Consider the following 27,178-nt stretch of genomic DNA (forward strand, 5'->3'; position numbering starts at 1 on the left):
TTAGAAATGCAAATTATAATGAATCAGAGTCTCTGGAGGTGTGTCCAGGAATCTGTGTATTAACAAGACCTCTGGGTGATTTTACTTAATACTAAAGTTTGAGAATCGTAGTTCTAGGCTATCTGGGATTCAGAAATTCCTGATACTGCGTCCTTGGGAGATGGTTATATAGTCTCACACAGAGCATTTTAAGGATGGGAGACTTACTACATTAAAAACAACCTGTTCTGTTGCTAAAAAGGTTATAAAGTTCTTTTTAAAATTTATTGAGCAGATATCTGCTTCTAGAGCATTTATTTGTTTTATTCTTCAGTACTTGGCATATAATAGGTAGTCAATATACTGTATTAAAAGGAAGAAAATATTGATCTTAGTTTTGCCTTCTAGATGTACCTATGTAGTCCAATAACTCCCTTTAATTCTTGTCCTATGAGGCAGCCCATCATGTATGTGAAAAATGCGAAAATGCTCAAGTCCTCTCTTCTTTAGGTTGATGATGTCTATAGCCCACATATCCTCCTAAGAAGTCACAGCACCCAGGCTCGGGCATTCCTTGCTGCCTCTTCTACACTCTTTCTACACTCAGAACAGTGAAAATCTCAGGACCTTTACATATCATCTGAAAATAAACCAGATTTCCCTGTCTTGTAAAAGTGCAAATAATTTTTAAGTAAACTTAGAATTTTAAATTTAAATCTGTTAAAATTGATAATATTAGTTCTAGCCTCTTGAGATTTTGTTCTTTAATTATTTCTTTGTGGACAGTATTTTATAGATATTTTAAACATTGGTGAAAAATAATAAATACTTGTTAAAAGAAAATTTTAAACTAAGAAGGCATAAAAGAGAAAACTAAATACCCACAATTATACGATTTAGAAGAAATAGCAGTCAGTATTTTCTTTCTCGCTCTCTCCCCCTCCTTCTCCTCCCCATATATATATATATATATATATATATATATATATATATATATATATATAATAGATATACATATATATAATAAGTTAAATTACTTAGAACAAATGATGATGCAAACATACATATTTAACGTATTTGATAAACCTCATGAGATCTCTGGAACCTCTTGGAAAGATGAAAGATGCAAGTGTCATTGTGTGTATTAGTTAGAAATCCTTCAGAAATGCCTCTCTCTTGAGTTGTCTCCCAATTGAATCCCCATTTGACTCATGTCTATGAGCTGTAGGGATCACAGGAGATGTAATTAGAAGCAGAAAGTACTATTTCACCTACAAGTCTTGATTTTATTAGAACCCAAGCAACACAATTGTCAGCACAATGGAAATGGGACACCCTTCCTCACTTCACCAGAGAATAACACTCATCTTTGGCCCTTAGAGACCTAGTTGGTGCCACACCATCCCAGGAGGGTACCCAGAAAGCACTGGGCCTAAGCAGAGCCTGGGAGGCTGAATCTGGATACAGAGAGAGGAAACAGGGCAGGGTGCGCTGCTGTGCCTGGAGTAGAATTACAGCTTCACCATCATGCCAGGAGGAGTGGTAGCTTCTGACGGGAAGTTGCTCTGCCTGATGGAATAGCAGGAGGGACTATGTGGCCAATGGGGTGGGCTAGAGCACTGTCTGACCAGGTTTGGAGAATAACTTGGATGTTGACTTTTAACTGAGCATCCACAAAATACTCCCAAGAAACCTGCAGAAACTTTTGGCAGTGAGATTTGATAAAAGTGTTAGGTTTATGTGAGCAGAAATAGAAAGAATTAGGTTAATTTAAAATATGTAGTAGAGATCTGTTTTTTTAATATATGTATACTTTTATAAAATCAGGATTATAAGTAATTTTATAACCCACTTTTAAAATTAACTCTTAACCATTAACATTTTCTTATACCCATAAATATTCACAAAACATCATAATTCTTAGTGGCTGCAGAGTGCAAAGTACATGTACCATAAAGATTTTAATGGATTTCCTATTATGTGACTGGTAGGGGATGAATTGTTTCCCCTCTAAATTCATATGTTGAAGTCCTAAATCCCAGTATCTCAGAATGTGACTGTATTTGGAGATAGAATCTTTAAAGAGGTAATTCAGTTACAATGAGGTCATTAGGGTAAGCCCTAATCCAATATGAGTGGTATCTTTATAAGAAGAGGAGATTAGGACACAGAGGCTTACAGAAAAAAGACCATATGAAGACGCAGGGAGAAAATGACCATCCACAAGCCAAAGAGAGAGGACTCAGAAGAAACGAGCTCTGCCAACACGTTGATCTTAGACTTCCAGCCTCCAGAAGTGTGAGAAAATAAATGTCTGTTGCATAAGCCACCCTGTCTGTGGGACTTTGTTATGGTAGCCCTAGCAAACTACTAATCCCGTGACTATTAGTTTTCTCACAATATTTGCTTTAATAAATAGTGCTTGTACATCCTGGCACACACATAACCATTTACTTCACTGATTATTTCCTCAGAGTCAATGCCTAGAAGTGGACTTATTGGGTCCCAAAATGATTAGTAAGTTTGAAATGTCGATCCAACATAGAGGATACTGATTATTCGTTACAACTTCCTTATTCTACACATGTAATACATTTTATTCTTTATCTTAATGTTGAACCACATAAGACCAAATATAGTGTCCTAAGCCCAAAGTTATAGACCTCCCTTCTGATTAACAGTCATACAAACACCCACACATTGCACTGCGGTTATCACCAGGCAATAGGTTCACTCTCATTCAGACCAGGTTTTATCCATCTTAATAATGTATAGATGCTTCCCAGAATCAGAAGATTCCTCTTGAGGAAATAAAGACTAGAAAACTGTCTCTAGAGAGCACTTTCAACATCTACATGTCAGCTGGAAAGGGAAATATTATACTTACAAGGATCCTTCAGCTTGTTAGCACCTTAGCATGTGTGTGTTATTGTTTGCTGGTTTGATTTTTCAAAGCAGTTAATCAAGTCGTTGCTCGCCAGGAAGGAACAAGCTGTTTCTCTACTTTACCTCAGGATAGCGGCACTGCTATCTTTTAGATGGCTTCACTAGTGGACCCTTCCAGAAACAACAGATCTAGAGCCATAGGTGGTGGCTGCCAACCACAGAAGCCCCCTAGAGGTGGCAGTCCTATAGGAGAGTGTTATCTGGTATCTACCAAGACCGTTGGAACTCTTCATAACTGGCATAGATAATCAACAGAAGGTAGATGGAATGCTTTGAGGATTTCCTTAGGAAACTGACCTAACTCATTTGGGAACACATGTGAGAAATATTCCAAAGACTGTAAAGAAAAAAGAGGAGAGGGAGATTTTTTCATGGGACTAAGGCCCTCTAAGAGCAGACAGTGGTGAGAGAGCAACATAAGGACTAACACCAGCTTAAACCCCAGGTAAGAGAGGCCTGGGAGAGCAGAGAGTGCTTGAGAAATGCTTTCTAAAACCAAAGAGAGAAATTACAGGGTCTACTATGCAATTCCTGACACTTCCTGTACCCAGAACTGGGCCTGGGAGTGACATGGGATTGGAATGGGCTTTCCAAAACCACATGGACCTCAGAGTTTAATGCTGTGGCCTAGTTTCTATGGAGGGCAGCTGTAGCAGAATGTGAAGAATAAACCCTCCTGGCTTTACACATTTACAAAGTAAAATACCTGAACTCCTGCCAGTAAAATCCATTATCTGTTTCTACTCTGACTTGCTTCCCAGAACACTCATCCTCCATTTAGGGACAGCATTAGAGTGGCTGCAGGCAGTTTTGGGATCCAACTAAGGGGAAGTTGAGTCGGGGTCCATTTGGTTTGTATTTAGTGGGATGTAGTTTGTGGTTTGCAGCCCTTCCATGTATGATTAAGTTCTTGCTAGCCATCCCTGAGTAGTCAGGACTCCTCCTACTGCCCGTTGTGTTGACTTACATGGAGGTAACAGGAAGGTGCGATCTCAGAGGCTGCATCACATAGGAATGTGCCATGTGGTACCCAACATCCAAAGGATGATGGGACTGGAGGAAAATCAAAGCTTTAAATGTATAGAACCGGAGCTAGGCTGCAGAAAATTCTTCCAAACCTTGCTACTCAAATATAAGGACCTTTGATAGAGTTTGATAACAATCTGAAAATTTTGCCTGAATTTGCCAAAACAAATTGATAAAACTGAAAGACATTTTAAAAATATATCAGCAGTAAAAATCAAATTACAATCATATTAGGGAAAAGATTGAATTTTCTATTATCTTACAGAGAATATTATAAAATTTTGGTCTTACAAACAGAGTGCTGTCACAAAATGTAGGAAAACATTATGAAGAGATAAACCCTGGGTACCTTCACTCAACAGAATACCACTCAAACAATAGAGAGGACTGAGCTGTAGATACAAGCAACGACTTGGATGAATCACAAAGGCATTTTGTTAAGTAGAAAAAATCCAAAAAGTTTACAATAGTATATCATCCATTTGTCTGACATTCTGGAAAAGGTAAAACTATATGGAAGGCGAACAAATCAGTGTTTGCCAGGGGTTAGGGTTTGGGAGGGTGGGTTAAACTACAAAAGGGAAGTATATGGAAATTTGGGGATGTGATTACTGTTCCATATTTTCATTGTGTTAGTAATTGCATGAGTCTATATGTGTTAAAATTCATAAACTGTACATTTAAACAAAGCTAATTTTATAGTATGTCCATTAAAAATTTTAAAATATTGTAAATATTAAAAATATTCAAAAAATCAATTTTTTTATATCTGCATATAGTAATATCTGTGGGATTTTTAAGCTTTTAAAAATTACGATTTGTCTTGATTTCTTTTATTATACTATGTAAACATTAATTTTTGTACCCAATTGTTTTGTTCATAATATTGTATTGTTTTACTTATTTATTTATTTATGTTTGGTTTTTTTGTATTGGTTTTCTTAAAGAGACTGTTCAATTAGATAGACCTCAAGCCCTAGGTTTGCTCCTGAAGTGCTTGAACAAACATCGAGTTGGAGAGACACTGTGTAGTAAGAGGTCAACTATTACCCCATATTTCTCTTTTTGCCAAGGACCTCACTCTAAAATCTTAGCATCAGTCAATGGTTATCTACAAGTTCACTATCAGCTACTGTGGGTACAGAAGGTGGGTGCAGGGGATACTCTTAGACACTATAACCCTATGGGCAGAGCCCTGCAGGGAAATGTGCAATGAGAGCCATAGACGAGAAGGCAAGATTTAGTGAGGACAGAATGGCAGTGATGCCTTGGGGGCACCATACCGTGTCTAATTCTAGGAGGAGCTTTCTCTGGGCATGCCACAGAAAGTGCCTCTCAAGGGCTTCAACCATGAAGCATGGTCTGGAGGACATTCAAAGCCATGGTGGCAAACGTGATGGAAGAATTGCTATGATGGGACTAGGATGGAATAGATTTCCAGTTGCTAAGTCAGTTTTCATATTTACTATAGAAAGTGGTTTTTACTTTGAATGAAAATGAAATACTTGAGCAAAGGTCCACTGGGACAGGAAGATAACCCAGACATCAGTGAAGCAGAGATGTGCTACAGCATTTTGTTTGAATTCTTGGCATGGCCACTGGATTAAGGGGTGATGTATAAACCACAGGGACCCCAAAGAAGGAATCCCTGGAGTCAGACAGATTATGAGGTCCTTGGGCTTTGATTAAGTTTGACTAGGAGGCTTTGGCATCTGATGATTTCTCTCAAACAGAAGCTAGCAGCACTAGATAGGGAATATGGGTCATCTTCATGAACATGTAAAGGAGAGAGATGTCATGTGGATTCTCAGAGTGACAGCTACTGTCATCATGCCCTATAGTGGCTCAAAGCTGGCAATGGGACAAAGACACCTTGCAAACAAATGAGCCCACACTACGGAATTATATCTAGGGATCTCCAGGATACTTTAGAAGTAGGTAAATTTAGACAGAATCTGTGGTCCCACTCTCAGAATGATGATATGATCGTATTGTGAAATTGGAGCATCTGGATGTCACTTCACTAAACAGAATGAGGTACGTTACCTGTGGTGAGGTACAGAAAGAGAGGAAGGTAGAGTGGTTAACAGCTTGGTCTTTGCAGTAAGACTGCCTGGGTCTGAATTTCACCCTACAACTGATTACCTATATAACTATGATTTAATCTTGTTAAACCTCAATTTCCTCGTCTGTAACAAGAATGTAGTAATATGAACTATCCCATTGATGTGTTGTGGAGATTAAACACAATAATGCATACAGAGTACTATATACAACCCTGGCCGTATAGTAAGCACACAATTGCTATTATTGTTATTCTTAAGCATCAGATTTGTCACCTGTAATGGAATGTGTCTTATTCATACTTGTGTTACTATAATGTTCAGCTTATAAGTGTCTAATGAATGTTTGTCAACTGGAAATTGTCTGAAATTTAGATAGCTTGGATATAAAGTCTGGTGGTTCCACTGGGGGATCCTGGGTGATGGCCCCAGAACATGCATTTTGCAAGCACAAGCATTGACAATGGGGGGTCTTGGAAGTCAGAGTCCATAAAGTTCACTGGGTTGAGTGGCTCTTCACTTCAGCAGATAGTGGTGTGGTCACCACGATAATGGGAGTTGAGGGAGAATATGTCAGAACGTCAGAGAAGAGAATCATCATGGTTACCCAGTAGAATTTCTAGGGCTCAGATGTCTCCAGCCGTTGGGTCAGATGTGACACCTAAAGACAACCATTTCTGCAGGATAAAAATGAAAAGAAAGAGGGAGAGGAGAAGGAGAAAGAGAGAGGGAGAGAGGGAAAAGCAGGGGAGGGAGGGAGGAAGGAAGGAAGGGAGGGAGGGAGGGAGAGAGGAAGGAAGGAACGAAGGAAGGAACTTCCTTCTAGATTTGGGGCCCATTAGACAATCTTGAGATTCGAGGCTTCATTAGGTTTAGTGAACAATTATGTTACCACTTTTTGGATATGTTCTGGTTAAACTCATTCTTAGAAGCCTTTTCATCAGGTTTTCTTTCTTGGGCATGATAGTTAAGGTGCCAACAGCCTGTATCCAGCTGCCACAAGGTGAATTCCTCGTTACAGCTTCCCAAGATGTTGACAAATAAGAGCTCAGACAATTCTCTTTTTCAGTAATAATCTTTGCATCCATTTTATGATGCTAAATTTAAAAAAGAAGAAGAAACAACAAACCTCTGAGATTAAATAATGATTTTCTCATTTTTATATCCCATACTTCTTATTTTATGTTATCAATATAGGTACTAGATGAAATAACTCCCGAGCTGCTTTCTCTAGGGGAATAAAATTTTCCTAACCATACCAGGAACCTAATTACCAGGAACACTACTACTAATCAACAATTATACAGAATATTGATTGTGCTCTTCTCTTCTTTCATCTTGGCCAAAATATGTAACTCATTGTGTAGAAATCACACTTTTCCTGGTCTCTTTCTTTGACATAAACCTCTGCAGTCAAGATTATCACTCTAGTCCTGCCAACAGAGATGGCCATGTTTTAATCCTAACCAGTTGAATAACAAAGCAGGAAACAATTGAAGGCCAGAAGACATTGCCCACAGAGGCAAGGCTGCCCCCAGGAAAATGTCAGACATCCAGATTTAGATCTTCTCCTCTAAGTCCACTGCCTCCTTTAATTATTCCTTCAAACAGACCAAGGAGAGAAAGCAGCACCCTGTGTGAATGCAAATGGAAACTGAGGCCCAGTAAAATTTAAAATTTATCTGAGATTGAGGGAGCAAAGTTCAGAGGGAAGTTAGAAATGAGTTATTTGTTGTAATAGCCTGTGTCATGTCAGAATTATCAGGGAACAAGTGTGTCCATTCAGTTACACTTTAGAACCATAGAGACCCTGGCTATTTGGGGCTTGTATTAATATTAGGTGGAGACTTTATAGGAGACTTGAACTATTTTCATCACTACCATCAGTGGTGTAGTCATCACACTTCTTTCACAGAATTTACTGAATTACAGCTGTTTGTCCATCTGTTTGATTTCTGCACTGAACTGTGAAGACTTTGATAGCAAAGATCGCATTCCTCACATCTATTCAACCAAAAAGCACAAAGTCATTTCATAATAAGTGATTATTGAACAAATAACATTGCCATATTTGGCCCAGAATACTTTAAGCAAATTTTAAAATTTAACAGGGATTTACAAATGATATAAACAAAAATCAAAGTCAACATTTGATCTAACCATATGAGGCATTCCTTTTTATTAAGCAACATTAAAATTTGGGATAAGTAAGTAACTAAGTGCTTAATACTGAGTCAAAATGAAGACGGATACTTTTGGAAACCTGATGTGACACACAAGGCCACGCAAGTTTGAGGATGTTGGTTCTACCTGGCCACAGGTCTGTCAGTAAGTTAAACATATTGATGGTTACAGTCATTGCATGAAATTGTCTCAGAGATTATATCTGACTTTTAACTGCCCTTAGAAAAATCAACAGGAACTAAGTAACTCAATGGAGAAAATCTGTGGGAGCATAAGTCAGACTCCATCTGGAGATCTTTTGGAGGAAAAATGTACACAAAGTTATTTCTGGTACTCAACAAAAGTGGGCATATTTCCATTTGGAGCATTTGGGAAATAACTGGAGTTAGTAAAGTTAGGGGCTGGAGTCCTATTGAAAGAGTGCTACTTACATAAGGCCACAAGGAGTTCTACGTAAGCAACTTGCTTCTTCGTCCTTGGTGTAAATAATGCTTGTCCCAGCTGGTGTCATCTGGAAATTTCAGAGGGGTTTAGCAGCTTCATCCTCTGCATTCTCTAAAGCCTATCTTCCTTTTCTTTCCCTCAGTTTCCTTATAATGCATAACTTACATTGCAAAATTTAACAATTGCTCCCTGTGCTTGTCACTAGTGCAATACTTTAAATGATCCCTCTTTTCCTTCCTTCGGGCACATGGTAGGATTGCACTTCCACACTCCCTTTGAGGTTGGACATGTCCATTTGACTTTGGCCAATGAAACTCTCAGAGCCAGTACATATTCACCTTGCTCCTTTCTCCTCCTTTGGGAACTGTGATAGTACAGCAATGGGGCCTCTGTCAGGCTGATCCTCTAGTTGGTTACGTTAAGAGTGGAGCCACCCAACTGACTCATGATGGACAAATAACGTGAGTAAGAAATAAACTTTAATGTGTCTAGTTTCTGAGATTTCTGGGTGACTTGTTACCTTCGATAACCAAGTTCAACCTGGCTGATATATTCTCTAAAGCCTTGGTGTCCTATGTTACATTTTCAACAGGGTTGTAGCACTTAGAAAGAATCTCCCTCTGTTTCTTTTATATCATTTATGTATTTGAAAGAGAGCTGGAGACATATAGGCAATAATTCATTTGTTCAATATAAATTGAGGAACACACATCCATATTTTATCTCTTGTGATAGTAATGTTTTCTTTAAGGAAGAGAATTGGGTGATGGGAGTGCTTACTGAATGTAGTCAAGATCATCTGGCATAGAAAAATTGGTCAAAATGACATTCTAAGGAGAAAGTGAGGAGTCTCAAGAAGGTAGAAACTAACTTCAAAGTATAGCTAACACATGGCTAGTGAGAACTTCAGAGCATCAGTCTGAGACAAAATCTCAAGATAACATTTCATCTGTGTGTGTGTATATATTTACGTGTGTGTGTGTGTGTTTCTTCTGCACTATACATTATTTGTCTTAGGACCACCTAAGAAAGTACTGAGGGAAGCTTAGATAGGAAAAGAAAAGGACACCATAACATCCCAATGGGAGAAAATATGCATAACTATGATGCAATTAAGTAATGGTGCAAAATATACAATGCAAATGACTTGAGAAGAGCAAAATCATTCTGGAGAGAAAGACCATGCAAAACTTTATGGAATTGTTAAGACTGAAGATAAACCTTAATAATTGTGTAGGTAGGAAACAGGAAAGTCTATTTGGTCATGATAAGACCATGAGCAAAATATATTAGAAGGAGCATGGGGAGATCACGAAGCACCTAGGATATTAAGTGGTCATTCATTCATTCATTCATCCAACAAATATTGATTAATAGCTTTCTACATATTGACCATGGTGGGATCACTGTGGCAAACAAGATGTCTAGAACCCCCAAGCTCATTGAACTCTATAGTCTAGTTCAGGAAAAATAGTAAACAAATAATTATTTAACTTAGAGTTGTGCTGAGTACTGTGGAGAAGCACAGTATGATTTAAGGGTATAGATCAAAATGGTCAAGCTTGGTCTGGGATAGCAGGGTAGGGAAGGTTCTTCAAGGAGTAGCTTGGGAGTATTAGTAAGAATAGTCTAGAACACAGGGCACCAAGCTGAGTGGGCTTGAAATGAGGTTAGGCAGGAAGGCAAGGGTTTTATAAGAAGCTTTGTTCTTCATCACAGAAAGTAGGTTCTTGAGGAAAGTAAAGACATGGCTGAATTTACATTGCTTTGCTACCCCAGTCAACATTCGTTAGCATAAATTACTCTATCTGACTGAGCTTGGTTCATTTAGGGGATGATCATGGGACTATTTAAGGCCATGTCTTTTTTTGTTTGTTTGTTTTCTTGTGAGGAAGATCAGCCCTGAACTAACATCTGCCAATCCTCCTCTTTTTGCAGAAGAAGACTGGCCCTGGGCTAACATCCGTGCCCATCTTCCTCCACTTTATATGGGATGCCGCCACAGCATGGCTTGACAAGCAGTGCGTGGGTGCATGCCAGGGATCAGAACTGGTGAACCCCAGGCGGCCGCAGCAGAGAGCGCGCACTTAACTGCTTGCACCACCAGGCAGGCCCCTAAGGCCATGTCTTGAGAAAGAGGAGTTAAAATAGCAGTTTCTGGGGCCGGCCCGGTGGCACAAGCGGTTACGTGCGTGCACTCTGCTGCGGCAGCCCGGAGTTCGCAGGCCGGGATCCCGGGCGTGCACCAACGCTCTGCTTGGCAAGTCGTGCTGTGGCGGTGTCCCATATAAAGTGGAGGAAGATGGGCATGGATGTTAGCCCAGGGCCAGTTTTCCTCAGCGAAAAAAAAAAAGAGGAGGATTGGCAGATGTTAGCACAGGGCTGATCTCCTCACATACACACACACAAAAAATAGCAGTTTCTAAATTCTTCAATTTGCCTGTTAACATGGTGTCAAAATCTTTAAACCATGGTAATGTCTAAATTAAGTCTTTTATATATGCTGAATTTTCAATGTATATGAAAGTCAGCAGGGGTGACTTCCTTGAAGATTAACGGTTGGGAACGTATTTTTCTTTCTACAATGTTTACATCTCATGAGTTGTGTGTATATGCGTGTGTGTTTATGTATGTCTGTATCATATAAATTATATATGTGCGTGAAAATGTCAACAGTACCTCTTCTGAAACTTTCATACTAAACAAAAGGGAATTATTGGTATTTACTCATTTGGAAATAAATCTATAGAGAATGTATTTGGGTAGTTTTTCTTAATAATTGTTTTCAAAATGTCATTGGAGCTATTTTTTTTCCATTCAGCCCCCAGAACGGCATATACCAGCTTTCTTTTCTGGAGATCAGCCAATCCTACCTTCTCCTTAGAGGCTGTCACTCAAGGTAAGTGGAGCGATGCGTAGCTAGGGGACCATTGTTGCAAGCCTGGCATCATTACCTCACTTCGCTGGAATTTCTGTAAAGGAGGGATTTGGTGTTATTGAAATCTTTCTGAAATGAAAAGACAATCTCCCTGGGAAGCATTGGAGTAGCCTGAAAAATGTTTCAAAGTCATCCTGAGACAAGATTGGCATGATAGAAACCATGTCACTGAACACCAGTACCGTGGGGCCAGACTTGCGATGCCCTCAAATGACAGCAGAGGTGGGCTCTGGCAGCAGTGTTGAGGGAAGGAAGAGGAAGTGGGAAGACTACACAATGAGAAGGAAGGAGAAATACTCCAAGGAAATGCTGAAGCAAAGATTCAAATAGTGTGACTCAACCAGATGGTTGGTCAAACCCACTGGCAGATGGGCCAGTAGAATACACAAGAATCAGGAATCAGGTGGGACCTTGGGAGCATGGTTTAAAGCCAACTTTTCTTTGATGAAGCCTGAGAAAAAAATGAAGTTCTGGCTTTTGATTGCCTGTAGTGGATGGAATAAATACAAGGAGGAAAATGTCCTGGGCTGGGTAGTCTATGTAGCCATTTCTCTGTGAACATATAGGAAAATACTGTGTGGTTTAGGAAGATTGCCAGCTTTAAGATACACTGTGGGGTGCATTGCTTTTACTCATTTAGACCAGAAAGATTTATTGAACACTTACTATATGTCAAATATTAGGCTAGGAACTGGGAAATCAAGGGTAAACAAGATAGCCTCTGGATTCTGATTTAGAGAACTTATGATTTTATGGCAAAAACAGATATAACAATAGGCAATCATAATGCAATGTCAGAAATGGGAGGGAAACTATAGGGTACATTGGAAGCACAGAGAGATATTTCGGTGGATAGGAGAGGATCAAGGAGAGAATGTTTCAAGAGAATGCAGGTACTAAGCTGAACCTTGATATCTGAAAAGTCAGCTAAATAAAGAGTGAGTAGTGGGTAGATGAGGGGAAGAGGGTAAATTTTAGGGAATGGCTTCCAATCAGAACAGAAACAGTATTTGCAAAAGTCTGATGATGAGAGAGTTGCAATTCAGAGAGACGTGGAGGTTTATCAATATCCCTGGTGTATAGTGCTTAGTTAATTATTTGGAGATATAAATTGTAATGTAGTCCTTAAAATGGATTTTTCTTGTTGAACTGTAAGCCACCTTGAGCTGGGACATATGTACATTAGTAGAATATACAAGTCTAAGAAAACCCTCTGAGTAGAATTCTCTCATAATTTCATTCTTTTGCCTCTGTGTTGCCTCAGATTTTGGCCTCTGTTACCAAAGTTTTGGAAGAATAGAACCAATTCTTACCATCTGGGAACACACACACACACACACACACACACACACACAGAGTAATCTAATTTTATTCTTCACAATTCATTTTATGTCACTCCCTGATAATTTCTCCATATGAAAGAATAAATCCAGTGAAATTATGTATATATATTTTGGTCACAATTCAAACAATGTTTAGATTATCTAAATATCCATTTTATAGTGCTTTGATCCAATTCACAATGTTTTAAAATGTAATTTTAAAAAAGGTAAAAAATTAAATGGACTGAGAAATGTAAGTATGGTTTAAAAAAAGCATCCAAATATACTCATAAGATCCTATAATTAGTCTTATGTATGAACACACACTTTAAATAATACAACAAGGCTCAGATACCCACAAATTATCAAGGATGAATGAATGTTCATATATGAATATTCTTTAATGGAAATCCACTTCCAACCTTTTTGTTCATTCTGACAGTCTTTTGCCCCACTTCGTTTATTCTGAAAGTATTTTTCCCTCTTCTCATTGGCGGGAGGGAGTAGGTGGGGCTCTGCCAAAGAGGATATTGGATGGAAATCACCTAAGAACTCCAAACTGAGTGCCGGGGTGGACTGGTGTCCATTTGGGTGGGTTCCCAAGTTCAGAATATTGAGATCTGAATACAGATGGAGGCCACTATGGACGTGAGTCAATAGGACTTGAAGTAAGACTGGCTGTGAGCTGGTCTACACTCAGGTCACACACAGATCTCTTTGTGGTGGTGGAGAAGTGAGGGTCAGCTCATAGGGGAGTCCTGTTGTGGAAGACCCAGCAGTGCAGTAGGTTTTGCTTTTTAAGCAGTAACTCATTAAAAATGAAAACGAAAGAGGCCTTTGATCTGTGCTTGAAGCCCTAGAGAATAAAAACCAAAAATGGAATTAGAATTTCCATAGTTTGAAGGTTTGTGACCAAACTCATAACCCACAACAGTACTTTTCTTTTCCTTATTCAACCCAGCACTTTTACAATCTGATATCAGTTTCCTTTATGTCATGACAAGTTTTACATTAAGCTACTCAAGTCTCCAAAATTACCACCTCCAAAATTAAATCAGATACATAAAAACAAAAACTAATTCATTGACATGAACTCTCGTTGTAACTTATGAAAAGAGGAAAGAACCAAGGCTTGAATAACCCTCCAGTTTACACCTAAGTTAAAGAGAGTTAAACTGTCTTTTCCCTTCACTGTTTTTCTCTTCTAATTTAAGAATTAAAATGGACTGTGCAATATTTCCACATGTATAAACTCCAGAAACTGCCTATAAAAGAAAAAGAATTTTTCATCATTTGGGAAGATATTTCCTTGATGGCTTGTTCATCAATAAACTATATCTTGCTTCAAAACATGCAGACATGTAGGGCTGCTTCTTAGTATCTCAGCAAGCTCTTAGAGTGGATTCCATAACAGTTGCTAAGAAATGGAGGAGTAGGGGAAGAAATACATACCGTGGTATGCTATAAGCTGAATGACCTCAGGTGAGTTACATAAACTCACCTCTCTTTCTCTTGGGTGACTTAACTGCAAAATGGGAGTGAAAACAGTGCCCACTTCGTTAGGTTTTTCTTATGAGTAAATGAGACAATGCATACCACACATTTAAAACCCAGCCTGGCATTTAATCAATAATCAACAAATGTGGTACTGCTGTTGTTTATGTTATTGTTGTTGATATTACGCAGCAACTTCTTCCAGTAAAATTGACAAAGTGCAACCTTTAGAGTAATTGGGAAAGTATAATATCTCAACTAGACCTGAGACACTGGATATTTGCAGTAGGCAAGAGTGGAAGAGAGGGAGAAATGTCATGTCAAAGAGCATAAGTTGAAGACATGAATGAAAAAATGCCTACCAAGATATGGAAAGGGAGGAAGAGAATATTTGCTTTGATTTATGAAGATCAGCATGGATAGAGCTAGTGTGGCCTGTATGGCCTCCCTACAACAAAATGTTCTGTCCTTATGTAGAGAGAAAGTTGTGTCATCTAGCCTAGGATTCTAGCCAGTGGCCTCATCTTAAAAAGTAAAATAAAAACAAACAACAAAAACAAACAAAAATTAAACCACATAGCCATAGGAATAGGATGATATTTATAATTCAACCAAAAATGACTTGTTACAGAATGCATTTATTCTAAAGTTACCACACCATGTCTGTTTTCATCCATCATCCTGGGGATGGCTCAAGTCTTGAAGAGGCAGCACCAAAATCAGGCTAGTTCTGTTCCTGAGAATATTCTGGGTTTCATTCTCTGACTAAAAATCACAACTGCTTTTTGGTGGTCGAAACTGTATCTCAAATCCACCAGTGAGCAGGGTTTGCATTTGTGTTCATTTTTTAAAATAATTAAAAAAAAAAAAACCCTGAGCAAACCTTTCTCTGTGCATTAAGCCTTTTGACCTTTATTGAAATAACAAAACAGTTATTCAAAGGACACGAGGATGAATTAAAGGTAACTTTGTATTTGCCAACATTGAAGGGGGGAGACCTTGCCTGCCTTTCTCAGAGTGCTGTTCTGAGAGAATGTTTGCAAAGCACTCAGCCCTCTCAAGAGGGTGTTGAATGATGATTTTTAAAAATTTCAATGTCTGGATAGAAAAAAGTTAGATATGTTAACAATGAAAAACTGTTAGCAGACTTAAGACTGCCTTGAGGAAACAATATCAAAAAGTGCATGGAGAAAATAGTTGAGAATCTTGAGTTTTAGGCCTGAGTGCCTCTAAGCAGCAATGTGGACTTAGGCAAGCCAGCTACAGGAATCAAAGTATTTTGTTGGTGATGGGGGTAGTGGTGGCTTGTTTTGTTTTCACTCCAGAATTCTATGAAAAATATACAAGGTTCTAGGAGAAAGGGTCTTGGCAAATCCTATGAAGTCCTTGAAATAGCTCTCTTATTTATTGCTCTATATACTATTCCTATTGCTATTACCTAGGTCAGGTGTCACAACTGTGATAGTCTCTGAACTCACCTGCCTGCTCTAGCCAACCCCCTCTCCAATCTATCTAATATATTTATGCCAGATGTATCTTCATCATTTCCTTATTCATAAACCATGAATGATTCACTATTGCTACAAAATTAACTACAGAAGTTTGTGAAGAGTCACATAAAGTCAAGGGTCATAAGATATGGTGCCATCCTTGCTTTCTATATGACCTTTTATTTTCCTTCTACATATAATGTATTTTCCAGAAAAAGATGGCTCATTTCCATCCTTTAAATACTTCTCACATTTTCTTGCCTTTGCACCTTTGATAACATGAGTCATTCCTCTTTGGAGCTCTTATCATGCTGCCCTGCACAAAATACTGGCAACATACACACACAAAACACACACACACACAATCCAATTGAATCAACTTTGGAAGTGTGTCCAGGTTGGGCACTCACTGATTTTGTTGTTTGAGGGGCATTTTTTCTTCTTAGTACTGAGAGTTGTTCTGGAAGCTGTGCCAAGAGGTAACTCCATTTCTACTGACTTAATATTCCCTTAGGAATCTGTTAAATAACATGATTTTGACATGAGCCATTTTAACTTAACATCATCTTATTTTCCATCCTTAGGGTTATAATCAGTAAATCACATAGTGAATGAACATTGTATTTCTAAGACTGTTCATTGTCACAAACCTGGGGAGAAAAATCCTCTGGAGGTTTAGGACTGAGTGCGAGATAAAGACTTCACTATGCTACTTCTAGAGAAATGCTGACGTTATCCACATAAGTATCCAGTCATCCATTATTTTAGCAAGATAGCACTGAGCAGAGGAGAAGCCCTGAGCCTTGGCTTCTCATTTCTAAAAGAAGAGATTTAAACTATCCTCTTACGCTTCCTCCTAACAGGACCACTCTTTGATTCTAGAAACCCGAAGGTCAGATATTAGCTGCCAAATATAAGAAATATGATTCATTTCTAAGATTGCATACTAGAGTATCACATACTTCTTCCTCTTATTTTACTGTTATTATTTAATTTTTCTAAGAATTCAAGGAAGAATTAAGTAAGGCTTGGTGGAAGTGATAAATTTGTATCAATAAATCTAAATTCTAGTGTTATATCTGCCACTGGTTTGTTTATAAGCTTAGAGCAGACTTTTATTCTATGTGTATGTGTTTTTCCATTTGTAAAATGGGATAATAAAAATATCATACAAGGTTATTGTAAAGCTAAATTGAGATATTTGGCTAAATATATAGATATAGGTACAGATATAGATATACAGATGTGTTATCATTGGCTACATCATTCTCAGACTTTCTCCCCCTTACTAAAAATAAGGTGTCGTGAAAATCTGTCAACATTTCTCTTCAGTAATTGTAAGATGTATTATACTATAGATCTATAAAGAAAACCAAAATAAACATCTGTGTTTCTATATGATACAAATAAATAAATCATTGACATATTTTTCTTTGTTCTTTTTGACTTGCTTGAATATAGGATAACTCTCCACTTTTCAGTGATGGAATAAATGTAGGAAAGTGTCCCTCAGATGTTCATACTGATACATTGCTGGTCTATGCAGACTCAATATCTTGGTGAATTTATGGAGTTATCACAATTGCTAAAATATATTGTGTCTCTGTTTTACAGAGAAGATTCAAGAGTGGTCTGGGAATATGTCATTTTAACCATAATGATACATATCTGCCAACCAATCTTTATAGATCAAGGTATTCTTAATGAGAATAAGGTACCAGGCCTAAAATAATAAACCAAATTCATTTTTGTATTAATGCTCTTTGTGAAAAATTAAGGAATATCCACTTAATCTAAGTGAAAAAGAAAGAAGCATTTCATAAAGATGTGGAGAGTCACATGGAACCCAAGAAGAGGAATTTGACTTAGCATTAAGAACAACTAGGAAGGATTCAAAATCCGAACAGATTCCCTCTCAACCTTTCCGCTGTATTTCATTCTTTTCTGCAGACTGACACTTACATTTCTCTAAAGAATGGAAGCGAATCCCCCCAAAACTCTCAAAGCATAAAGTAGAGCTTCCATCTCTGTTCACAGACTTTCTGAAACTTTCTTGAGCCAAAGCTCATACATTTGCGTCAGGGAATGCCCAGCATGAATAGAAGACACTTCCCACAATCAGTTCACTGTTTCCAGAAAGCTGAGTTAAGTAAGCGTGTGGCAGTTCCTGATGAAACTACATGGATGGATTGGACAAAGGAATAATTCCAAGAAAGAAAAAGTAAAGATGTTTGCTACAAAGTCCCAGTGGAAGCCTTCCCTGATTTCTTTGTCCAAATATAATTCCCTTTTGATACCTCATAGTTTTTATTTCTGTGACCCAGACATATTAGTATTTGATTACACATTGTCTTATATTGTTCTTTTTTTTATCTTTTTTTTTTTTGGTGAGGAAGATCAGCCCTGAGCTAACATCCATGCCAATCCTCCTCTTTTTGCTGAGGAAGACCCGCCCTGAGCTAACATCTATTTCCAATCCTCCTCCCTGTTTTTTTTTTTTCCCTTTTTCTCTCCAAAGCCCCAGTAGATAGTTGTATGTCATAGTTGCACATCCTTCTAGTTGCTGTATGTGGGATGCCGCCTCAGCGTGGCCGGAGAAGCAGTGCGTCAGTGCGCGCCCGTGATCCAAACCCTGGCCGCCAGTAGCGGAGCACGCGCACTTAACCGCTAAGCCACAGGGCCAGCCCCTGTATTGTTCTTTATTACACAGACATATACCTTGTTTCCAAACCAACCAACAAATATTTTGGTGTAGAACCATGTCATATTTCTATTGTATGTTGCAGAAGGCCTAGCATGGTGCTGCATATGCAGTAGCCACTTTAATAATAATTCTTTAATTTAAGTAGATTGTTTTGTTTGGGTGACTACAAGCATGTGTTTAGTTCAACCAAAAATGGTTTCACTGAGTTTGTTTTTCTGCATCTGTTTTTTTGAACTCACAGATAGGTCAGTTTAGTCAGATCAATAGAAGCAATCATTCATGTTGAAGCAAGTTCTAACCTTTTTCAATGATATTTATCTTTTCAGTTACTCTTCCATATGTGTATGAAGGGTGAGAGGGAGGGCAGGGGTTTAAGATAGCTGCAGGGAAAAGATTGATAGCAAGAAGGAATTGATTGAAGCAGTTAGCCAAATGATTTGACGTCCCAAATCTCAAAGAGGAGGAGTCCAAATACAGGCAAGTAAACCAACGCTCATCATGAACTATCACATTCAAATTTTTTAAATACTGATTTACAACCTTGATAGGTTTTTAAAAAATTGACTCAAATTTTCCTTTAATTAGAACTGTCAGGCCAAAAGTTTCTAAATAAAATATTAGGTGATAAGTATTTTATAAATTTGTATCTCAATCTATACATATGTTGATTAATACTGTGGCTAAAATATATGCACATTTTTAGTTACCATATTTTAGAAGTGGATGCAAAGTAACATTTTACTAAGACTTTGTCCAACAATCAGAATGCTTTGTTTTCCTCAAAATCATTTTCAGATATTTCCTCTTGCTACTTTTAGCAAACACATTTCTCTAGTGGAGAGAAATATGGAAGTTATTAATTTTGCTATTAGCATTAGGCACTGTATTATTGCTGATTACAATCATTTTGGCATCGTGATTTCTAGGAAATCCTTGAATGCCAAGCTGATACTAGCCGCTTCATAAAATGTTATCTTCTATAAAAGGTTCTGTGTCTGTTTTTGTGAGTTACCAGCTATTGCTATGTATTTGGTGTTTAAAGAAAGATGTGCTTTTGATTTATTTACTTACTTCTAACATGCTAATTTTAAAATTAAATTTCTCTCTGTTCCCCAGGAATACTTTTTGATATGGCTAATACAGTGATGGTGATAAATATATGCTTTCTAAAGGATCAGATTCTGTTTCAGGAACTGTTAAAATAATTCTTTTATTATAACAATACAGTAAGTTGAGAGGGCCTTGAGTCTTTCACAAAGTTTTAAAAATGTTTCTCCTCCCAACTTTAGTTTTTGCTTTTTAAAATAAATCCTGGCTAATTTCCTCTTATGTGATGGGTTTTGTTGGCAAACAGATGAGTGGGAGTTGGGAACTCAGACCTAACCTACTTAAATCAGAGGGAGCATTAGCGCAAATATTCTTAAGTAAGCATTCATTGTCTAATCAAACGAAACTGGCTTACTCAATGTTCGGTAGCATGTCTTTTCAAATCCTGGCTCAGGCTCTTGACTAATGTGGGCTGCTCACTCTGATCCCATTGGGGCTGCAGAAATCTCCTATTTCCTTTTATTTTCAGATATGCAGCTGCATTTCTAAGCCATGACTACATAGCTAAATGAATCATTGATTTGGAAAATCTGAAGTGACCTTCAGGTTGTTCTCAAGCTCTTCCTCAACAGAAAAGAGAGGCAAAATCAGCAAAATATTGGAAAGAGGTAGTTTTTCTAAAGATATTTGTGGCAGGTAGAAGGTTGGAGACTACTCTGTATGCTTGTAAATGTGCATGTGGTGAGGGAGAGATTATATTCTATATTCAGAAGTGATATTCTACATAATTAATGGTTTTGGGTATGGCTCAAAAGATAAAGCTTTTTTCATATAGTACACAGGCAAACACTGCCCTTGGCTTCTCAACTGCCCTGTTAAACTACATGCTACTCAGACAGCCTGAAATTCTTCATTGAAATGGCATGGACCAGTTTTGGGTGCTTATCTAGTCAGCACAATGATAGTCTTTCTGAACAGCCAATATAAATGAAAAGTTATATGATTAGAAGCTCTACTTTCATTACTTTTCTATCACTTCACCTTTCATTTTCAGTTATGCTTATAAGGGGTGTTTTGTTAACAATTCTAGCCATATGCCCAGCCTTGTGGATCAGTACAGCATTTCTCCAACACTGACTTGCTCCTCTTCATGATGGGTAACCTAGTTAGACATATCAATATTCAATGAAATGTATAGATTAGCCTGATGGCACTGCTCAATGAAGTTCATGTAAGGTCAACAGAAGATGCAGGTATCACATCCGCTGAGTCACTAATTGGTCTCATGCCAGAAGTGTCCCTGATCAATATAGTCCAGTTAACCTCACTCTCCTCTCCCTTGAGTCCCTTTCCCCTTAGGTGCTGAGTGTTTCCAAAGGTTTCTCCAGCTGAACCAGGTATTGGAAAAGGAACTGATAAAAAACATCAACCTTTAGGTACAAATGACTGACAAGTCTCAACTCCTTTAAAACTGAAAGAATCTGCCATTTACTATGCTTGAAGGTTTAACTATATTATAGGAACCACAATTCAAGTTTCCTATAAGTTGACCTAAAATGAGAGAATAAGTTACCTAGATGACTCTGAGGTCCCCTCTTGTTCTAATAATACATGGATTTTTTATGAATTTCCTAAGAAGTGTAGTTCATTTATTATTAACTCCATTTTAGAAATAAAGGAAGCAGAGGCTCAGAAAGGTCTAGTAGCAGAGCAGAGTGCAACCTTCTGACTTGTGGGTTTAGTCACCTTTGTGATCTAGAAGCTTCCCAGTCGTTCTTATCTGTTGTGAGGCTCGTCATAAACTTCCCAAATCAAACCATATTGACAAACTTTGCTCCTATCTCTGATATCTCCTAACCATCTTCTCATGATGAGTCATTTTTGCTGTCTCTCATCCCATTCTTAATGTTCAAGGGGGTGAACATGATGACTGTAAAAGGCAAGCAATAAATATCTGGGGTTGGACAAAGCTCTGTAAGCCAATCTGCAAGCCTGATCACAGCTTCTGGTGTCCTTAACTGTAACCTTGGCACATGCAAAGTGACTTCCAGTCCATTTTACCAACGTTTCGGTCAAAGATCAATTGCCGTTGTAATTATATCATATATCACAGGGCGAGGAATCAGTGAGAGGGCAGGCCCTCTAAACTAATACATATCATTAGCATTTAAAGAACACGAAAAACAAATTGAACATTAGTCCTCATGTAACTCTTTTTTCTAGAGCAAATAATTTTCCAAATTAACGTGAATAAATTAATGAAATTGCCACGTTCCTGAGAATAACCACGTTGGTGATGTCGTCAAGCCCCTCAGCAAAGTTTGGCTCATTGTACTTCTCTGTCTGATCATTATAACATCTAATCAAGAAGAGCTTAAATACTTCAGTGAGCTCTCAAAATAAATTTGATCTGAGCAGCTCAGGTCTCATGGATTCCTAGGGTTACTGACTAGGTGAAACATGTTTTTGTTTTAATCCCTGTCTCAGCTCAAAGAGGATTAATGCCCATAATTCTCCTATCGCCATTTAATTGAGAAATGAAGTTTGAAGAGGCACCTCCTGGAACACTCCACTTTGAAGTATGACCTACCCACTGTCTACACAATAAATCTTCCTCTGCTGACATGTACTTACACACACCCTTCCTATCCCAAAGAAGGAGAGAAGAAAGGCATTGTGTCTATGTATTTGCATGTCTATATTCCAAAACATACAACGTTGATGTTTTCTCTTTTCCATTTTAGAATTATCCTAATGATGCCCTTCTCTGGGAAGCTCAAATGTGTCTCAAACAGCTGTGACCTTTACTTTCTCTGACACTCTAACATCCCCATTGGTACAAATAGCACTTTTATTAAAAACAACACAATTCTTGCATTCATGTTATACGATTGAGAGTTTTACTTTTGCTTTTTCCACACCAGTAGAGGTAAAATGTCTGGAGGAGAGAAAGAGGCAAGAAACTACATCCTGAAACTACATCTTCAGCAGCTGGTTAGGCATTAGTAGAAAAGGGTCAAAATTCTGAATATAGACCCCTCCCTGTGTCCTCAAATAGACCCAATGCTAAGATCCAATGCAGAGGGGGCACAGAGAAGCACAGGGAGATTTAATGTCAGTCTCACTTTTTCTGTTGGTATGAGGATTTAATGAGGCAATACCTGTAAAGTGCTTAGCACAGGGCTAGGGACGTGGTGAGGCATGAGCAAGTGCTGGCTGTTATCATTTATATAAAGAACTTTCTGATCTTACATCTAAGCTCTAAGGCTTCAGAATGACTATATCTGACATTCAATGTCTTTTCTAACCTAGTCTTGGAATCTAACATACCATCACTCCAACTATAACTTCTTGGTCATACAGACCAACCCTAGCCCAGTGTGGGATGGCACTACATAAGGGTTTGGATACTAGGAAGCAGGGACCATTGAAGGTCATCTTGGAGGCTTGCTACCACAACTGCCTAAGTGCTGCTGAAACCTTTATCAGACTTCTCTCTCTTATATGTTAACCTTCAAGGACCAGGTCTGTGTGACATTGTTGTGAGTGAGATTTCAGCAAATGATGATATACTCAGAAATAACAATATTTAAAGACTGAATATGTGTTATCAATTTATGGATGTTTTCATGTGATATTTCACTTGAGCTTCAAAATAACTTTTTAAAATAGACTACAGAGTAGATTCTCCTGTAATGATTTCATAGATAAGGAAACTTCAGATTGGAGAGATTTAATGATTGACCCAAGATCTCAACTAGATATCTTCCTAGCATTCTCAAGGCATTTCTTCTGCCGGCTAAACTGCCTTGTATATTTGTTAAATGCCTATCTGTTTATGTGCTGGGCAGATGGTTTGCAGCAAATCACAAGTGATTTTTATCTTAGAAATATTTTCTCTACTTTCTAAAAATCACTAGATTTTAGCAAGTGATATCTGCTTTTTATTCTCCTACTTGCCACACACATATATGCATATATACTTATAGACACACATGCACACACCATCCTCTTTCTGGTCTCTTTTATTAAGAGCAAACTAACTTTCTTTCAGAAAATACTAGTGGTCATTGTGTCACAGAGAAATCTCTCTTCCATGCAAGTTAATATATATAGAAACTTTGTGAATTTCCTCCCTTTATTTTAAAATAAATTATGAAAGGTTGTATGTTCAGGCTTCAGGCAGAATTTTTGCTGTTTAGGGGGACTTTTTCAAGTACTTCTCTTTGAATTGGTAGCCATCTGTACGAGAAGAAAATGAATACTAATGGAAAAGCCCAGAGTGGATTTGGAAAATCATTATAACTGTTCTGCCATAGGTTTGGGCCTTTGACAAAACATCTATTCAAGGATGGAAAATCCACTATTTCTCTTCTGCATTTCTTTTTCTGGATAGAGCTGGATTGAATAACCAGGGCTGATAAAGGATTCAGAGCAATTGCTTTACTAAGTAATAGTGAGCCCATGTTCTAACCAATGGGACAGAAACTGGCCTTCTGTCTATTTAACTAGGCTGCCTTCCACAGACAGGTTTATAGTGAAGGAGTTAGAGGAGCAGACTTTAAAAAAAAAAGCAAGATCCTCAGTGATTTTCACTCTTCTTGCAATATCCACCACTTCAGCACCAATTAGGACACCCCCCTCCTAAATTCTTCATGCCTGCAGATTTATTTGCACCTCCAGACATTTTTTCCAGGTATTTCCCTTGTCCTTACAATACCCATCTGCCTTCTTTCTGCCTGTTCAAACCCTGTGGACTCTCTTTGAATCCTTCTCAACTAGTAATAATCACGTACATTCTTCCTAGTGTTTATGATTTCAAAGTACTTTAACATAAGCTAACTCAGTGATCCTCACACAACCTTAGAAGTTTAGCCCAGCAAGTATTATCTTATTTTTTTTCGTGGATGAAAAAAAGGAGATTGGAGCCGTCCAAATTGCAAACAAGGTCATAGAGCTAAAAAAGAAGCAGCACTGGAGTTGATCCCTCCTTTAGTGAAACCTACTTCTTCACCTGCATCTACAACCTGCATGAGATTTCCCTTTTCTGAGTACTTAGAGCTCCTGGAGTCTGTCACATTCTAACATAGCCTTTAGGTGTTAACTGCCTGGTGGTTTCCCATGTGCAAACAACTCACTGATGACCTAGAAATAGATTGATCCTCCACATTTTTGCATGCAGCTTTCCTGGTGCTTGCCTTCTCCCTGTGCTTACTCTAAGATAGCTCAATGGGAACAATGAGAACAATGGGACTAACAGGGAAGAATGAGTTAGACATTGTAGACACTTCTTTTTTTCTGCTCCCAACAATCCTTGAAGTAGATAACAGTCAAATGGATCTAGAGTTATATACTCCATTCATTCATTCATTCAGTTAACATAGGCCATGCCTACTATATGACATTCTCTGTCTTAGGCCCTGAAAATACAAGTTAAGTGTGACATAATCTTGATCTCCAGGAGCTTAAAATTGAAGCTTCCACTTTCTTGGAAATGAAAACAAATGTAAGCACTATGTGCAAGACAGATATAACCTATTCATTTCTTCACCTACACTGAAACAGAAGTAAGCACTTGACTCTCTGACTGAGCCAAATATAGTATAGATCCCTCCCATAGGACTCTCTGAAATGGAGTATCCAAGTTTAATGGCTAAATTATATTTACCTTAAACTGAGCATTATCTATCAGGACTTGCATTTGCAGCTTGGGGGTTCTGAATGTTAGACTTTTTTTTTCTTTTCTCTTTTGGAGTCTAACATGACAGGAAAAGACAATATGAAGGTGATCAAATACTCCAGGCAGTTTGTCTTGGGTAAAGATGAGAGAAAGCCATGCATTCTAGTCATGTCTAAAGTGTTTCACAGATGATATCAAATAATCTTGAATGGCTCAGCTCTTTTACTATTTTCTTGATAAATTAGGAGTCAGGACTTAGGAATACACATCAGCTTTTTGCCTAGAGGACCATGGCACAGGTGGAAATGCATCCTCTGTGAGTGTGTTCGGTGATCACTCAACACCATTTGACCAGCATTTTGCTTTTAAAAATGCATGATCCTATGGTCATAATTCCCACTCCCATTCTCAGAGCTTCATATCCTCATCACCTACTGGACTTGAACTCTGTACTGTCTCTGGCCGATTTTTCATTAAATGAAGAGTCATTGAACAATCACTATGCATAAAGCACTTTGGGAAATTTAGTAGTGAGCCTCCAACAGAAGTAATAGGAAAGCAACAGCAATCATGCAAAGCTTGATAGTGCTCAAAGGAAGTAATAGGAATGGGGATGGGGCACTAGCGCTGAGAGGACAATTACCATTTGTTGGGAGCTTCATCTCAGCGGAGGCTACAGTTGAACTGAACCCCAAAGAATGAATAGGATTTGCACTACAGAAATTGGAATGGACATATATAACAGGCTAACAGAACAGCATGAGCAGGTAAGAACGCTGATCATGATTTTCTACAATTATGTATTGTTTGGAACAATACTAGTATTGATTCTCTGTTCTATATATTAAGAATATTAATCAGATCATTTATTTGGTCCTAAATGTATTTTGTCATACAGCAGCCTTCTTCACAACTTGAGAGCCTTTTGAAAAATAGTTGATGTAGTTCACAAAACTATATTCTAAACTCAAAATCCAGAGTCAAAATTGAGGCCCAGTTCTTTTACCGTGGCATAATACAATGTGGTTTTATCGGTAAATTCTCATATTTACTGAAAAGCTCATCATCTCATGGAGACATTTCAAAACTGCCTTCATAAAATTAGGATGATTCCAGAGATCTTGAAAACAGAGAGCAGTTATTCCCATGATATATGATCTTCTTGGATCTCTACCTCATAAACTCCTAACTTCTTTCAAATCATATATAGAGGCCGATTTTTACTGCTTTGTCCACAATGTTCATTTTTTCCTCTCTCTGGGCTATTATTTATTATTTAACTTGGTTACTGTATTATTTAAAGAAAAAAGTAGTTTGCAATATTGCCTGCATGAGAGATACTATGCAGGGTAAAGCAATATTGATTGCATTGTAGCTATTAACTACTGTTCAGAAAACAAGGAAGGAGTAGGAGACAGTAAATCAGGGGAAGAATTATCTTCACCCTTCTACAAGCTAAAAAGGAAAATAAAAACATTAGCAAACTACATTCCAAATAATTCAAAAGCTTTAGAACTTTTTCTTTAAGGTCCATAAAGCCACCTTGAAAGCTTAAGTAAGATATTAGGTGAACTCACAGGAATGGAAATGGCCCTCAAGGAACAAAGAATTTATCATATTTTTAGAGAGTATACCAAGAATGAACAAGCTTTTGTAATTTAGCTGCAATCTACATTTTCAACAGTAACTACTAAGTTCTTCACGCAAATATATTGTCTAGTTATACTGCTTGTCCCGGAATTCTCCATATATCCTATTCTGGTTCTTGCTGATGATATTTTCCTTCCTAAAAAGTTCAGATTTAATAAAAATATGAATTTACAAATCCTTCCATTCCTTGATCTTCCTCCATTAATATATC

At 37.9% G+C, this 27,178-nt stretch overlaps 1 protein-coding gene across 8 annotated transcripts in view; it reads left to right on the plus strand.

The window, feature by feature from the left end:
* LOC147915291 (uncharacterized) overlaps positions 1 to 27,178 on the plus strand; it is a 249,875-nt gene that overhangs the window by 100,412 nt on the left and 122,285 nt on the right. For all 8 annotated transcript variants that reach the window (XR_015554306.1, XR_015554301.1, XR_015554305.1 and 5 more), the window contains one exon: positions 11,464 to 11,541. Coding sequence is in view for 2 of the 8 variants with exons in the window: in XM_087439165.1 (XP_087295291.1) it covers positions 11,464 to 11,541 (78 nt within the window). In the remaining 6 variants the exon portion in view is untranslated. The remainder of the gene's footprint in view (positions 1 to 11,463; positions 11,542 to 27,178) is intronic.

The sequence above is a fragment of the Ceratotherium simum genome, chromosome 14 (genome assembly GCF_057802395.1).
Source record: "Ceratotherium simum simum isolate JZ-2026a chromosome 14, ASM5780239v1, whole genome shotgun sequence".
NCBI classification, from domain to species: Eukaryota; Metazoa; Chordata; class Mammalia; order Perissodactyla; family Rhinocerotidae; genus Ceratotherium; species Ceratotherium simum.